The sequence below is a fragment of the Pleurodeles waltl genome, chromosome 1_1 (genome assembly GCF_031143425.1).
Source record: "Pleurodeles waltl isolate 20211129_DDA chromosome 1_1, aPleWal1.hap1.20221129, whole genome shotgun sequence".
In the NCBI taxonomy this organism is placed as follows: domain Eukaryota; kingdom Metazoa; phylum Chordata; class Amphibia; order Caudata; family Salamandridae; genus Pleurodeles; species Pleurodeles waltl.
The window spans coordinates 132,803,921-132,820,687 of record NC_090436.1 but is presented as its reverse complement, the minus strand read 5'-3'; the positions used below and the strand labels follow the sequence as shown (position 1 = coordinate 132,820,687).

Sequence of the window (16,767 nt, the reverse complement as noted above, 5' to 3'; positions counted from 1 at the left end):
CAGAGTGAGGGAGACAGAGAGTTCCAGATTATAGTGACACTGCCAGAGAAGAACTGATTCATGTATCATTCTCACCTGAAGGTGGGGGGGTCCACGAACAGGGATTGGGGATTTCTGGAGCCCCTGTTTGCTCCAGAGATTTTCAGTTTTTCGCTTAGATAGGAGGGTGAGAAGGAGTGCAGTGCTTTGTGGGTGATGCAAGCAGTTTTAATTGGGCCCAGGCTTCAATGGGAAGCCATTGGGGTGTTAGCAGGGCAGGGGAAATGTGCCCAAATTTCTTTAGACCTGCTTCATGAGAAACAAAAAAGTATTGTAAAATGCTGGGAGCTGGAACCTGACTGAAAAAGTGAGCAATGATAAAAGCAACAAATCACTTGATTTATGTTTTTTGCTCTGAACGATGTTACTTCTATAATTTCGGCTTACATTCCCTTTTTAGTTCTTGCCTGCCAACAGTGCATGCGCTGTTGTTGCAAAATGTATTGTGTACCATAAGGGGGTTGGAGCCCACCTGTTTCTTAGCATTTGTTGGCTTCATTGTCACTCTTATTTGCTGCCTTCTAATTGGCCACTGTTTTACGATGTCACTTATTGTTCTTTGATTTGAAGTACTGACTAAATACTGATTGATTCACTTAGATTCGTGTATTTCCTCTGTCCGTCCACTGCTCGCTGTAATCAAGGTACAATTGTTTTTCTTTGTTTCTTCCCCTCCCATCCCTTGTTACTTCTTCACCTTCCTCCCACCCCTTATCCGTGTTGCCTTTTTCCCTCCCACTCTCACTCTTGTCCTTGTTGCTTATTACCCTCCCATCCCCACCCCTGTCTGTTGCTTCTTACACTCCCACCCACACTCTTGTTCGTGTTCCTCTTACCCTCCCCAACCTTGTTCACGTTGCCTTTTTCCTTACACTCCCACCCTCCTGTTTTCTCTATTGCTTTTTCCTTCCACCTTTCACCCTCTTGTTGGCTGTGTTGCCCACTCACCCACCATAAAAAACATGGCACTATGACGAACTGGCACTGGCAGCCTCATAGAGCTTTTTTTTACTGTTCCCCCTTCTCCTGGCGTCTGTGCAACCCATTCCCACCCTTCTCTCGTTATCCATGCTGCCCACCCCACCAGCAATAAGTAAAAATGCACCATGATGTGACCAGCGCTGGCCACATAATATCATTTTTTCTAACTTTACTTTTAGCCATGCTGCACAGACACACTGCTGTACATCATGGTTGAAAAGACTTTGGCAAAGCCAGCTCGTGCATGGGCGAGACCCATTTGCTTTGCCAAAGCGTGTTTCACTCTTGGACAGCTCCTTGGAGATTTTTTCTTCTGCTCAGTATCGTATAGCTTTGGAAAAAGGTTGTTGAATGGTACCCTTTATGCTCTCCTGTGTGATGAATAATGTCTCTGCCTAGCCTCACAGGCATGCAGCTTACAGGTCACAGCTCAGGAGACTCAATCATTTTTTGTGGCCGATGCTTCAAAGGTATTAGGAACACTTGTACCCAAAGGTAGTATAGCAAGTTGAATTGTATAACTAATTCAGTTGTGCTATCAAGCAGCAACTGAAGCACTAGATAGTGAATCAAAAGCTCATGCTACAAGAAAGAATGGGGCTACATCAGCCTTTCTTGGCAATGTGGAATTAAACTAATTTTGTACTGCATCAATATGGTCAACAAAACATGTTTATCAAGCATTACTGTGTAGACATTGAGGCTCAAAAGAAACTCTAGTAGTTCATACAATTTGCAAGGATTTATTTGGCACTTTTTCCTCTTCAAATTCTCCTCCACAGTGGGAAAACACTGCTATATAATTTGTGCAGAGCATGTACATCTAGAAAAGAGCCAATTCTGCCATACAGTTACTTACCTATAATATCGTTTTGTAACTTGAAACTCTTCAAGATTGACATGTGACTCTTCCTCCTCCCCATGAAGGAGGGAAGTAGATGTGTAAAAAAAGAGAAAAAGGATCCAAAATGGATGTCATGCATGAGGGCATTACGGGCTTACGGTCGTCATCATGGCGAGTGATAAGGACTCCTCCCAAATAGACGCCCAGGAGAGAAAAAAAAAACGACTACAAACTCTTCTGGACCCAGCCAGGAGATGGCAGAATTATGAACAGCATGTGAATCTAGAGTTGTAAGCTGCAAAACCATATTTATAGGTAGGTACCTGTTACCTTTCTTCCCATTTAACATCTAATTTAGTCACAATACTTAGATATACCTTCATGTTTTTTGGATGATCACCCAAAATATGAGAAGCATAATTTATTGTAGTACATAAATGTAAAACCTGACATCTCTTGACACACATAAACAATCTCTTCTCTCCAGCATGTATGGTCGAGGGTAATCCCATTTGACCGGTTACAACTGGTTTCTGCTTGACCCCATTACTAGCATATGAGTTTTGGACATTTATGGAGTCCATTCCAGCTCATTCCAGTTGTATGTTAGAGTAGGCTTTTTTGTCTCAAGTCATCTATTGCATGTAGCCCGTAGAATATTGTATTGACCTGGCATCCTTGGCTTGGTCTCCCCTAACTTTTTGCCTCTGTTTCCCAGGTTGTTGATGTGTGTTGGACTCTGTTTTTGCTGTTTTTGTTACTCTGGGCACTTTACCACTGCTATCCAGTGCTAAAGTGCAAGTGCTCCTATATAAAATGTGTATGTAATTGGCTTTCCATGATTGGCATATTTGATTTACTGGTAAGTCCCTAGTACAGTGCACTAGAGGTGCTGAGGGCCTGTAAATCAAATGCTACTAGTGGGCCTGCAGCACTGGTTGTGCCACCCACACTAGTAGCCCTGTAAACTTGGCTCAGACCTGCCACTGCAGTGTCTGTATGTGCAGTTAAAAACTGCCAATTCGAGTTGGCAAGTGTACCCACATGCCAGGCCTAAACCTTCCCTTTTCTTACATCATTTAAGACCCCCCTAAGGTAGGCCCTAGGTAGCCCCATGGTCAGGGTGCAGTGTATGTTCAAAGTAGAACATATACCAATGTGTTTTGTATGTCCTGACAGTGAAATGCTGCCAAATTCGGTTTTCACTGTTGCAAGGCCTATTTCTCTCATAGGTTAACATGGGGGTTGCCTTTAAATATGATTAAAGCATAAATACCCTTTGGGAGCAGATAGACATGTGGAGTTTGGGGTCTCTGAACTTACAGTTTAAAAATACATCTTTTAGTAAAGTTGGTTTTGAGATTGTGTGTTTGAAAATGCCACTTTTAGAAAGTAGGCAATTTTTTGCTTAAACCATTCTGTGACTGTCTGTCTGTGGATTCCCTGTCTGGGTTAGTTTGACAGTTGGGCTGTTTGCACCTCTCTCTAGACAGTGACACAAAGGGAGCTGGGGTGTAGCCTGCAAATCCTGATGAGCCATCTGTGCTGGAAGGGAGGGGAGGAGTGGTCACTTACACCTGAAAGGGCTGTGCCTGCCCTCTCACAATGCAGTCTCCACCCCTCTGGTGTGTGTCTGGGGCCTGGCCTGGGCCAGGCAGCATCTCCCAAACAAGAGAGACTTTCCTTTGAAGTAGGCCTACTTCAAAGGCAGAAATGGGTATAAGAAGGGCACCCAAACCCCTGAAAATTAGATCACTTCTGGAAATCAAGAGGAACTTCTGCCAAGGAGAAGAGGTGAAGAGCTGAGGAGAAGTGTTGCCCAGCCTGTGACTGTGCTTTGTGGAGCTATCCTGCAGTTGCTGCTTCTGCTTGTGAAAGTGGACAAAGACTGGACTTTGTTGTGCATTCCTGCTTGTGAAGAAATCTCCAAGGGCTTGAACTGAGCTTGCCTACTGTTGTTGAAGTCTTAGGGCCATCAAAGACTTCCCCTGCCAGCACCTGGACTCTCTGCTGAGACTCCTGCCCTGCCAAGTGGTGCCTTATCCAGTTCCTGGGCCTTTGAAAGGTGAAGCTGGCAGACAAAGACTGAAAATCCACGCACAGACTGCCATACACCCTCCGAGACGCAGCTGAGAAACGATATGCCGCCAGCTTTGCAGCTGAAATCAACGCTCCACCTGCATCGCGGCTGGAAGATCGACGCACGCGGCTGGAGAAACGACACGCAACACCCGCTAACGGAGGCTGATAACGCCGCATCCCCACGCAGCGCGGTTTTTGGATTCTGTGCGTCCGGATTTTCCACGCAACATCGCTGGGTGCAGAAAAACAACGCAAAGCCTGCCCAGACCCGAGGTGCCTGTCCGTTCGACGCATCGCTCCCTTACGAACAGGAAAAACAACGCACGCCGACCCAATTGGAGGAGGAACTATGCCGGGTCTCGCTTGCGAGTGAGAAATCGTGGCTTCGCTGGCCTTTTTCGACGCACACTCATCTGTGCTGTGTTATTTTGATGCTACCCAGGTACTTTTGCACGCTAACAGTGTTAACACGGTTTTCTAAAGGGTTTAAGACTCTTTTTGCTTTTTAATTCATAACTTGACTTGTGTGTGGTGGATGTTTGACATTTTGGTCTTGTTTTGTTTAGATAAATATTAGCTATTTTTCTAAACCTGTGTTGTGTCATTTTGTAGTGTTTTCACTGAGTTAGTGAGTGTGTTTGTACAAATACTTTACACCTACACTCTGCAATTAAGCCTGCCTGCTCGAGCCAAGCTACCAAGGGGGTGAGCGGGTGTTAGCTAAGGGTGATTCTCCTTTACCCTGACTAGAGTTTTACCCTGACTAGAGTGAGGGTCCTTGCTTGGACAGGGGGTAACCTGACTGCCAACCAAAAACCCCATTTCTAACATAGCTAATATCAAGCCACTACATGACAAGATCCAACATTCTATGATGTCTTAACCAAGGCTGAGTAGAAGAGGGACAGTAGTAACAGTGAAAACAGTTCACAACACACCCTATCTTCTTAGAAACAAGAAGACACAAAATAGAAGTAACTATAGAAGACATCAGAGAACCTGAGTAGACTTGATATGCCCCTGATGCACACATTTCAATCCACGCAAAACAGGTAACAACCATACAATGGCCAAAATACCTTATTTAACTGAGATCAAAATTCTCAGGCACACCCTGAACTGCAATAAGGATCATGGGACCACCTAGAACACCCTGTAATGCACATATGACGAGGAATCGGGCATACACTACCCCCTACTGCACAGAAGACCAGAAGAATACAGTTTTCGTGCAGCACAACCCTGTACCATACACTTGACCAGGAAGCCACTAAATTCACCTGCTTCTGAAATCAGTACTAGGACTCTACACAATCCTTCATCTACTGCACAAAGAAGGAGGAGAACATGCAGTTCACCTTGTGTTGTACATAGAACGAAGGCTCACAACTTCCCATCCTCTACTGTACACAGGAATAGAGGTACACCTTGTTCTGCATGACTCAGACTCAACCCTCAGACAAGGACTAATGCGCTTTTTGCACAAACATAACAGCTCCCAATACAACCTGGTGCAATATTTACCATGCTGACTTATACACACTCTCGGGCAACCTTAAAGTTTGAACCTTCGCACACAGAAAAAACACAAACTTGTAGCAGTACGGGTGTGGATTTGCATCTCGACCTGAGCATACTTTTACAAGTTTTTTCCTACCCACAAACATTCCCAGTAACACACCTTGACAGCTGTGCCAGGTGCAGGTTTCCACGGTACTTCTGAGAATATCATGAAACATTTCTATTGGTTGTGTATCAGGATATTGTGGACAAAAATACTGTGCTACAAAAATAGATAAGGTAAAATATCGATTACCAAAATATCCTAAAAGTAAGTATAACTCAACATCTATGTACCTTGATGATATGTGTGTATATACTTCCCTCATAACACAGTACTACAATAATTCGTTCACTGCAAACTAATTTTAACAGTTCTGCTGCTTGCGCTTTTTCATAGTGCACAGGGTGGTGGACAACGTACTTTCCTCTCATTAGTCTCACAGACCTAGAAGTCCCCCCAACAAAGCTATTACCATGACCATTCAACCATAGCACTTGATATTGTCTCTGGTGTGCACTGATCACTACTGAGACATCTGTTAGTACATAGTCTCAATCAGAGGCTTGGAATACACTGAGTAATAGTCCTTCCTCAATGCCCATAACTGCAGTCCAGAGGAGACCTGACATTTTTTCCCCACGGGCACATGTATGCCATAATGGTTCCACATGGCAGCTGCATGATGGCACACAGTACATTGGATATCCTCAAAGTGAGCTGCATAGAAGAACTATTAACTGGTTCTACTTTGTCTATAACTAGAGGCTCAGTCCAGATAATAATCGGTCGATGATCATGATGAAAGGACGTTGAAATGAACTCAGATAAATGGACATATGGGCTACCTAGAAAGGGGATGCTCAGGGCTCCCTGGAAGCGCACTGGGGGGAGTGTACCCTTTACTGACATGCTACATGTCGGGCTCCAACACTAGAATGAAACTTTCCTCCACGCCCCTAAATCTTAAGTGGAGCATGATGTCCTTTATTTTAACATCAAGTGGAAAATTATACGAATGCCACCTTGCACCATAGTTGTAGAGAAAACCATTCTTTGCAGCGTGTGCATGGTTTTAGCACAGGTGCATGTGCAGTACTGTTACGCTGGTTGATGGTGATCGTCTTGATGTTGCAGATACAATTTTGCCATGTCATTACCTGTTAGGCCACCTTCACAGCAGTCAAATCACCTGCTACAGTCCTTATGATCTTGAAAATACTCGAACATGCTGAAGACACCGACATGATCTTCAGCTTCCTCCATGTGGCTGAATGTATGCACGCTATTCTTGCAATTCCTACCCAGACGTATCGTGCACACCTCTAAAAATATTCTACTCTCTTCCAAGTGGTCTAGATAATCTTGAGTAATCTGATACTAGTAGGAAATTCTCACTTCGTTTAGCTGTTGACACCAGTTCTTGTCAAAATTACAAATCAACTCTAATCGGCAGACCCTAACTTCTCCCAGATTCTAATGCCACGACTTGTAGAACAAGTACTCTTCAGCTGACTTTATGAGCTGTGTAGTCTGTAGGTGGTCTGTGGTGTAAGACATTTGCAGACATCAGAGGTTTATATTCTTCTCTCTTCTGTCTTCAACAAATTGGTGTTCAGATTTCTGCTGTTGCAGATACTGTACATAGGCAATATTCTCTCAGTCAAGCAAGGGACCAGATTAGTTTGTGTAGACAATGAGTGCTAGGTTTATTGACGAGAACGTGCTGCATGTCTTTTGGTAGAACCCCCCTGACCAGTAATCTTCAGCTGAGTTTATGAGCAGTGGAGTCTGTAGGCCATCTGTAGTGTAAAGCAAAGCTGGTGCATCAGTGCATACATGCCAACAGACCTGATTCAGGTGGAACACTCCTGATATTTTTAAGCCCAAACTGGCTTTATTTTTAGCTGTCTCACATATAAAAGCGCCTCAGCCTCAATGTAAGTCAATGAGAGAAATTAATTCCCCGATTTCTTTTAACAAAACCTCCCTATTTCTATGTTCAGAATGTTGGCATGTATGTCAGCAGTTCATTTTCTTTTCTCTTCTGTCTTCAACAACTTTGTGTTCAGATTCCTGTTGTTGCCGCTGTTGTAAATAGACAATAGTCTCTTGGCCAAGCAGGGGTCCAGACAGGTTTGTGTAGACAACGAGTACTAGGTTTATTGAAGAGGACAGGTTACATGCACCATCAGAGCAACAGCCATCATGCTCTGCACCATCAGAGCAACAGCCATCATGCTCAGCCCACCTGCTCTGAGGAGCAACTCAACCACCATCGGTACACCAGCATTCCATGACATCACAGCCTAAGGTGAGCAGAGCAAGGAATGGATGAACAATAGCAGCAGGTCATAACATATACCTTCTTGTGTTTTTCTGCTGTTCATGCTTGGACCGCGTGTTCTGCGCTGGTGTACCCCTTCTGGTCCCAGAAGAAACTATGTGTACTTGGGCAACTGTAATTTTGTCCAGGGTAGGAAAACAAAGGGATACATTACAGCCACAATCATAACCAAAGGGACAAGGTAATCAAGCAATAAGCAAGTACTTGAATTAAGCTGTGATTGTGTAGGGGTGAAACAGGTATTATTACCGCTTCCAAATCACACTTTTTTTTAAAAAAAATCATAGAACTGAATCTTACATTATTTGTGAATTTTATGAACAGAAAATAAAACTGATAAACCAAATGAGTGACATGAAATACCAACTGCCTCGTTTTCTCACTAGAGGGCTGCAGTTTAGCTGGCAGAGTGGAGAGGAGTTGGGGAATTGGAGCGGGACCTTTAATTTCACGGATGACGGAGCAGTGAAGACTGGCAGTGACGCAGGCGGCAGGTACCGACCAAAGCAGAATATTAATAGGGGGAGAGCGCCAGCCAGGACCGTGCATTGCATTATTCTCTTTGTGTCAAAGCGGCCTGTGAAATCTGTGTAGTATGTGCATGCATCGTTCCATTGCATGTGTGTTCAGTAATAGCAGATAATCCATTCAGGCCAAATAATAATATGCCCTTTTTATTATGTTATGAATTAAAAAAAAAACTTGTGTCCTTTTTGTATTCATTTACACATTCCGTAAAGCCTCTAGTTCAAGGATGATGCTCTACTGGGCACTCATAATGACTGACAGATACTTTACTGTCAGTATGTTACAGTGCATGCCATCTGTTATTGGCACTTATATATGAAACGCTTCTGCGGTGTGACTTAATTCAACTTAATTTAATGACATACTTATGTAGCGCAATAAGGTATATGGGTTCTACACATTTGGGAATGAACTGAGGCTAAGGGAATACATTGAGATAGGGATGGGGGAAACAAACAGTCAGCATTCAGGTCCTAGAGATCTGGGAATTACAAGGGAAACTGCACATTAATGAGCATGTAGTTAACAACATATGCAGGGTTTCTGTTGGGTACCAGCACCTACATATATGTATATGTAATGTACAATAGCAGCGATAAGATGTAAACTACTGCTTTATACCCATCTTCATACCCATCTTATGTCTTATATGTTTTTTGTGAGCTAACTTCTATTTTGCCTTGCAAACTTATAATAATTGCAATGTTATTGGCTCCTGGTTGTGTTTTACACTATGTGGGTAGACCATAAAATAAAAACATAAAAGACAAAGTACATAAAAATTAGGTGACAGAGTGGACATGATGCAACCATATTTATATGTATAAGAGTGTAGACAGAGATATTGCCTGTGGTCCTTTGCTCCTTATGTAACCATCCAGCTCAGTCAGACTACTGGTGTGAAGAAACATAATACTAGAGGAGTTGTGGGTCAGCTCCCTACAGCCATTGGCTTGTTGGAGTCAGTCACCTTTTGTATCAACCCACAGTTCTGGATGCATAGCATGGAGCAATGGGCCAGCCTCTTCAGGAATAGCTTTTGTAAGTATAAAGGAATGCACAATTTTAAGAGAGATAGCTTTTCCTTCTCATCTACCTGAGCAGCAGAGGTAATTGTGTGGGCACCTGTGAGCAGCACCTTTGCCTCTGAGGCTGCATTCTCCCTTGCATGCAGTCCCCTCTTCCTCACCAGTTGAAACATCCTGCTTGCACTCCCCTTGATCTACTTCCAGGCAATGCCGAGAGCCTAGGTCTACTCCTCCATGCCTACCTCCCCATGCTAAGAGAAATTCGCTGTCCTTAATCTCCTAGAGAGGTGTTGGCCCCTCCAACCCAGCTACCGTAGGGGTGCAGAAGGTGCACTGCTCTGTCATGTTCTATCCAGGCAATTTCTACAAATGGGAATTAATAGTAGCAGGTTTTGTTTCAGACAGTACTAAGAGGTTTCGAATCGAGAGTACTGTCGACTGTCGAGAGGAGAAGTTGTAGAATGTGGCCTACCTACTGGCAACAACGCAGTGTCCCCACCACGAGAAAGGTGATGACACCCCCTCACATCTGGTCTGGGTGAAGTGCACTCTTCCTACACTTCAAGCCGGGGGCAGAGCTACCATAGGTGTAGTGGCACGGGGCCAGAACACTGAGGAGCTCATTGGAAACAGATAATTGCTCTATGTTACTTCCCCAGCAGCAGTCAAAGGAGTCATTTTCCTTCCTTGTGCCAGGGCGCCCTTGCTCCGCTACTGCACAAGCATGTGCATCCTAAACAGCTGCAGCCCTGATCAATCTTTCTCACAACAACTAGAGACATTTGATGAACAAGGCTGTAACATGCCTATCTGTGCATCTTTTCTGACACCCACACACACTCTTAGGCCTGCACAGCCTGCCATGGCTGGGAATATATTTAGGTAAGAGTTCTTTAAACCATGAAATCTTTCTCTTTTAAGTGGTTTGGGGGATGCACCTGAAACCATTAAATCTTTCTCTTTTAAGTGGTTTGGGGGATGCACGTGAGGTTTAAGTGCTACCAGTAGCCTCCCTTAAAAAAAGTGAGAAGATGCTTCTTAAGTCAATCAGTCCCTTACACCTTATAATTACTATGAGATCTGACACTATTGACTAGCCTATGAAGTCCATTCAGGTGAGTCTTGTAGTCTTTTGTGGAAGGATGAAAGGTGTGGAAAGGTGTGGAAAGTCTTGGATGTCAGTGGAAATCCAGATTAGCCTGTTGGAATACTACCATGATGAATCAGAGAACATCTTGGTTGAAGATGGCTGGAGAATCTTGAGTTGGGGATCTCATCTTAGGTCTCAGGTGATGAGTTGCTGGAAGTTATGGAAGGAGTGCTACAGCCCATGCGGTCTATTTGTTCAATGGAATCCTTGGTGTCCATACATGACAAGCACAAGCACGTATGTATGTTTCTATGAGACATTTGCATAATGCTAATAAGGATGAAAGGCAGTGGAGACCTGTACAGGATCAAAGGCAAAGATTTATTCAGCAAGTACGTAGAATGGTACCTGGATTCTGAGAGAAGTAATTGACTATTACTGCGCCGTTATCTAATGTTCTTTAAAAACATATGTCTTTCCTAAATTGGAGCCAGGCTGAGATGGTCTTGATGGATATGAGGATGTCATTCTAGATCCTGGGTGCAAGACAGAGACCTGTTGCCTTGTTGTCTAAACACATATTCATCTCCAGCCTTATGGTGTCCTAGCTGTGGATGTGCTGAGAGCCATCGGAGTTGGTGTTCATGTCAACCAGACCATTGGTTGCCAGTTGTAATGGTTTGTAGATGATGAAGGTGGCTTTGAAGGTGGTGCAAGCTGACCAGGTGACCCAGTGGAGTTTCATTAAAGTGGACGTGATTGTGAGGGAGGACTGGGCTACATGGACCAATCCTAAGAGGGTTTGTCTTGAGGAAACGTGGAATGGAGAGCATGAGGAGCTGCATATCTGTATACTTTGAATAGTTAAGAGTCTCTGTTTTTGTCTCAACTTCCAGTTTGGTATCTTATTCAGATCACTGCATTATTGGTGTTTTTATTCCTTGAGAAAATGTTTCTAATTCTGTTTTTTCGTTCTATGCATGTTGTAGGGTTTTTCCATCCTGGGGGTTTATATTCACGTGTTTGTAGTCTATAGTCTGTAGTTTATATTCCTTGCTGTCGCTTTTCTTTATACAAATTTATGTGCAAAAGATGGGAAACGTTTTGCTGTAATAATGTGGTGCCAGTCCGAACACTACAAAATGAATATTCCAGGATAAATCTGGCTTTACCTTTTGTCTGAAAGCATATCCATATAATGATTTGCAGGATGTGTGACCCTGAAACAGAAGAGATGGGGTATATTATTTTCTATTATTTCAAAATGTATGCCACCAGAATGCAATTTAAAACCATGCTTTATGATACTGTCCTCTGTATCCAGGAGCATCTCTTGTTCTTCTTGATCTTTTCAGAGGGCTACACAATACTCTATGCTCTGTATAAAAAGTGTAACAGCCGGACCACAAAATAATTTTTGTTGCTGCTAATCCATGCTTTTGGTGGCAAATGCACAGATCTTGGTGCAAACATCTTTAACCACTGTACCACTGTATTGTGAAAGCAGATTTGTGGCAGTGGTAATAGGTGATAATAATGTTTAGGCAGGAGAGCTACAGTTCACGTAGAATAACAACAGTGTACCACCACTAAATCATGACTGCGTTAAAATAACACAACTTTACAAACATACAACAGTATTGCCACACATCAACCACATCAATGCAATAACAAAGCCACAAGCCGACAACAATACAACACTCAATCACAAAACATCAACAACCCACCAGATCAACAACCACACAAAAGAACAGACAACAAAATAACAACACAGCTGGACAACAACAGCACAATAGTAGACCAACATAAGAACATAATCAAAACACAATACAGCAACACAATTCCCACACAACTAAATAGTACAACAACAAAAAACAATGAAACAAAACAACAAGGCAGTATAAGAGCACGACACTTGTGTTGTGTTAAGTTGTTCTGTTAGGTTATGTTAGGCTACTTTACGACTCCAGGGTCTGATCACAGTGGTAGCACAGGTTGAATAATCAGAATGCCTCCAGGGGATGCTAGCAATCTTTTGCTATCCCTGTGCTACTTCATTCTAGCCATATTATGAGACACAAGGAGCCCTTGCCATATGGCAAACCTAGGTATTTCACAGGTCTTAGTGGCTTGCCACCATACACAGGCTAGAATTGGTGTTGCAGTGCCTAATTAGCCCGGTTTGCTGTGCCAGAGTTTGTGAGTGTTAGTACTTAGAAAAACACACGGTGTCTGGTATGGATGCTTTTAGGACTCCATTATAGCACTGGCATGTGCTGACAAAAAGACAGCATGCATTAAGATTAAAAGAAAAGAGAAAGCAATGTGCTATAGTCTAGCATATCACTTTTACTTTTAGAATTCAAACCAAATTTTGGAAACTCCAAACTTCTGAGAAAACTTAACATTTTGATTTTTGTATATTTTTTGTTTGAGAAGTAAATAAATGTGTAAATGTTTTTCGTATTTTATTTTTTATTTTGTGGTATATTTATTGTTGGCTTAAATTATAGAAATTGCTTAAATCTGGAGTCCCGGGTTCCAGTAATGATTCAATGTTTTCAACGCTCACGCCCAGTCACAGATCTGAATTTAATACATTGTCATTTTGCTTGCCACGCCACCCCAGTTTGGATACAGCCATACACAAGTCAGTCTTGACCTTATGCCCCATGGGAACAGTCCAGCCCGAAGTGCCAAACCAAGTCTTCCTTTTACTGGAAACAAGCATCCGGGGACCGGTTTCAGGGTATCACCCCTCATCAGCCAGGCTAGCTTGAATCCAGTGGCGCAGCAAGCAATGGACCCACATCGGTGCATACCCTAGCTAATTAGGGTGCACATAGCAACACCACAAAATTAAATGATGGATGGAGTGTTGACATTTTTCAAACACCCACCCCCAGAAAAGATCTGGGTTTAACCCATCATTATTTTGTGCGCCATGTCACTCCAGTTAGGACCAGCTATATGCAAATCAGTCTTGACACTTAGGGCATCTCACTAAGGAAAACAAAAAGCTGATGAGAGGAATGACTGAATTATTCTTAGCCACTGGTAATGACAATATTCTCAGTCCTTCAGTTTGTACCCACTATAATGCTGAAGACCTTGCTCAGCCCGATCCACCAGACCAGGACCCCTCTAAATGGGAATACAAGCAAGGTCCGGTGCCAAAGATAATTTGCATATAGCTGGTCTCTGTCTAGAGTAAAGTGGGTGAAAATGATGGACTGGATTGCAGCCCAAGCGATTCCAGTGGCTATGGTGAATTCAAGACTTCCTTCCATTACAGTGTTGTTTGTTACCTTTATGACTGCTAATTTGCCCAGTAGATTTAGAGAAGTGATGGACTGGATTGCAGCCCAAGCGATTCCAGTGGCTATGGTGAATTCAAGACTTCCTTCCATTACAGTGTTGTTTGTTACCTTTACGACTGCTAATTTTCCAAGTAGATTTAGACCATATAAACAACTTTACCTACCTTGGATACTAGCCGCCGGATGACTAGGGTTGCCACATTTCCAAGAGAAAAATATCAACCATTTGTTGATGTTTTAAGAGTCTGCAAAGATCTGGATGTGGCATTAAATAGGACTTTTACCAAATCATATATTTTTGTTAATGGTATCACTTTTCTGTCTTTGTTTAATTAATAGTCATGGATCATTAGTGCATCTCTAGAACACATTTAAAGGTGTTTTCTATTCACATGTGCTGTTTGAAGTGCGTATAGATAAGAGCTAAAATTACTGCCTTTAGGTGATTTTGCTAAATTTTGTACAAGCCAGGACATCGAAATTCTGCTCCCTACCTATGACCCGGAAAGTTTTCTTACAGAGTTCCTTTGAAACCCCTTGCTATAGAGCTCATTTTAGTGTCAGTACTTACTGGTTTATGGCATAGTCCAGCCCAGCGGGGATCCATATCAGTAAAAAACATAAATGACATGAATACTCCTAAAAATAATTTAAATTAAACTTATTTACACCTCTTACAGCCTCTTGGACCTATTTTGGAACAGCTGCTCTTGCAGAATAATAGAGCTCTGTGTTAAAATCTACCCAACGCCCTTGGATCAAGACACACCGTTTTGTTGATTACATAACACGTTTCAATGATACTTTTCTGGCTCCAGCGATAGCAAATGGCTTTAATGTTCTACTGGTGGAAACTAGTTTTGTGGTCCTGTTGCGAGTGTTTCTACAAACCCACTTTAGTAGATAGCGACCTCCATCCGCAGAAACGGCATACAGAAGGCCACTCATCGCTGCAGCGTTTGCAAACATCGAGCTTACGTGAAAACAAGGTTTCTTTGTGCCCCGGTGACGTTTTCGGTCCGACATTGCTTGTAAAGAGCTGAAGTTCGAATAACAGTACCAAAGAATGCTCCTCTGTCAAACGTCTGGAGCTAGAAAATGGCGTCATCTCTGCCCCACGCGAGCTTCCCTCACGCCTTCGTTGGCTCAAAATGGCTCACAAGGCTCCCCAGTGTGCGCCGAGTGCAAGGGGCAGCATTCCCACGACTGTCTCTGGGGTCCTTCCTGCAAGGAGGAGGGACCTTTCTGCTAGGAACAGAAATGTGTGTTGTAGTTATAAAAACAAGGTGGTTGTTGATTATTACCGTCCAAGTACATAACGCGTACACGCATTTGGTAGGTGTCTTTAATCACTTACAAAGAGGGCGTGAATGACTGATTAAAACACTTGTGAAGGGTACTTTTTGGTTACAGTACATAAAAATGCAACACCAAAGAGCGCACTTGGAATGCGCATATGCAAAATTGAGTATTGAATAATGGTGTAGACTAAATGCATGCATCAAGGAGCATGCATCATTTCACCATTGTTGAACGGCCATGAAGCATGCATGCATCTTATCTTCAGCCTCTAGCTCTCTAAACCAGAGTGCATCATTTCACCATTGATTAATGGCCAAGCAGCATGCATGCATCTTACCTTCAGCCTCCACCTCTCTAAACCAGAGTGCATTTCACCATTGTTAAACAGCCAAGAAGCATGCTTTTATAAAATCTTCAGCTTCCTGCTCTCTAATCCAAAGTGCATCATTTCACCATAGTTGGATGGCCAAGAAGCATGCTTGCATCTTATCTCCAGCCTCCCGCCCTCTAAACCAGAGTGCATCATTTCACCACTGTAGAACAGCCAAGAAGCATGTTTGCATCTTATCTTCAGCCTCCCGCTTTCTAAACCAGTGTGCATCATTTCACCATTTTTGAATGGCCACGAAGCATGCATGCAACTTAACTTCAGCCTTCAGGTCTCTAAACTAGTAGGGATTATTTTACCATTTCTGAAGAGGCAGCAGGCATGTGACCTATCGTTGGGCGTGTGCTCTCTATAGTTGTGTGCATAATTTCTCTATTTCTGAGCAGGTAGCCTGCATGAAACCGATCATTGACCTTGTGCACAAGCTCTATGCATCCTTTCCCCATTGTTGAACAGGCAGTTATACTTAGGAGTAAGCATCGTTTCACCATTCATGAATGGACAGCAGCATGCCACCTATCTTGAAACTTGTGCTGTCTAAAACCTATATGCATTATTTCACCATTGGTGAAGGGGCAGCATGAAGGAATCTTATCTTCAGCCTTCTCCTCTCTTAACCAGTTTACATCACTTCACCATTGCTGAATAGGCAGCATATCTGCGAGTCATATTTGACCATGTACTCTATAAAGCTCTGTGCAATATTTAGTTGTTATTGACTCATCTTTGGCCTTGTGCTCTCAGGCACTGGACATAATTTCACCATTACTTAACATGCAAGCAGCATTTTCTTCTCTTTGGACTTGTGATTCCTAAAGCACCCCTGTTCAACGTGCAGGCTGCATGCAAATTATCTTTGGCATTGTGCTCTCTTAAGCTTTCTGTATCACTTCTTCATTTCTTCATTGCTAAACAACAGAGAGCATGCTTCCTATCCTGGGACTTGTGTTGTCTGAAGCAAAATGCATAGTTTCACACTGCTGATCGTCCAGAATGCAGGCAACTAGCAGTTTGCATCCTTTCACCCTTACTGAACGGGCAGAATGCAGGTAACTAGCAGTGTGCCTCATTTCACCATTGCTGGACGGCCAGGATGCAGGCAACCAGCAGTACAGATCATTTCACAATTGCTGAATGGGCAGGATACAGGCAAACATCAGTATACATCATTTTACCATTGCTAATCAGACAGGATGCAGGAAACCAGCAATATGCATCATTTCACTCTTGCTGATCGGGCAGGATGCAGGCAACTAG

General features: G+C 43.0%; 1 protein-coding gene across 2 annotated transcripts in view; it reads left to right on the top strand.

Annotated features, from left to right (window-relative positions):
* Window positions 1-16,767, top strand: part of ST8SIA5 (ST8 alpha-N-acetyl-neuraminide alpha-2,8-sialyltransferase 5) — a 341,938-nt gene that overhangs the window by 100,152 nt on the left and 225,019 nt on the right. Inside the window, exon 2 of one of the 2 annotated variants that reach the window (XM_069218872.1) lies at window positions 8,241-8,348. The exons of the other annotated variant lie outside the window; for it this stretch is intronic. Coding sequence (XP_069074973.1) covers window positions 8,241-8,348 — 108 coding nt within the window. The remainder of the gene's footprint in view (window positions 1-8,240; window positions 8,349-16,767) is intronic. 2 annotated transcript variants of the gene reach the window in all.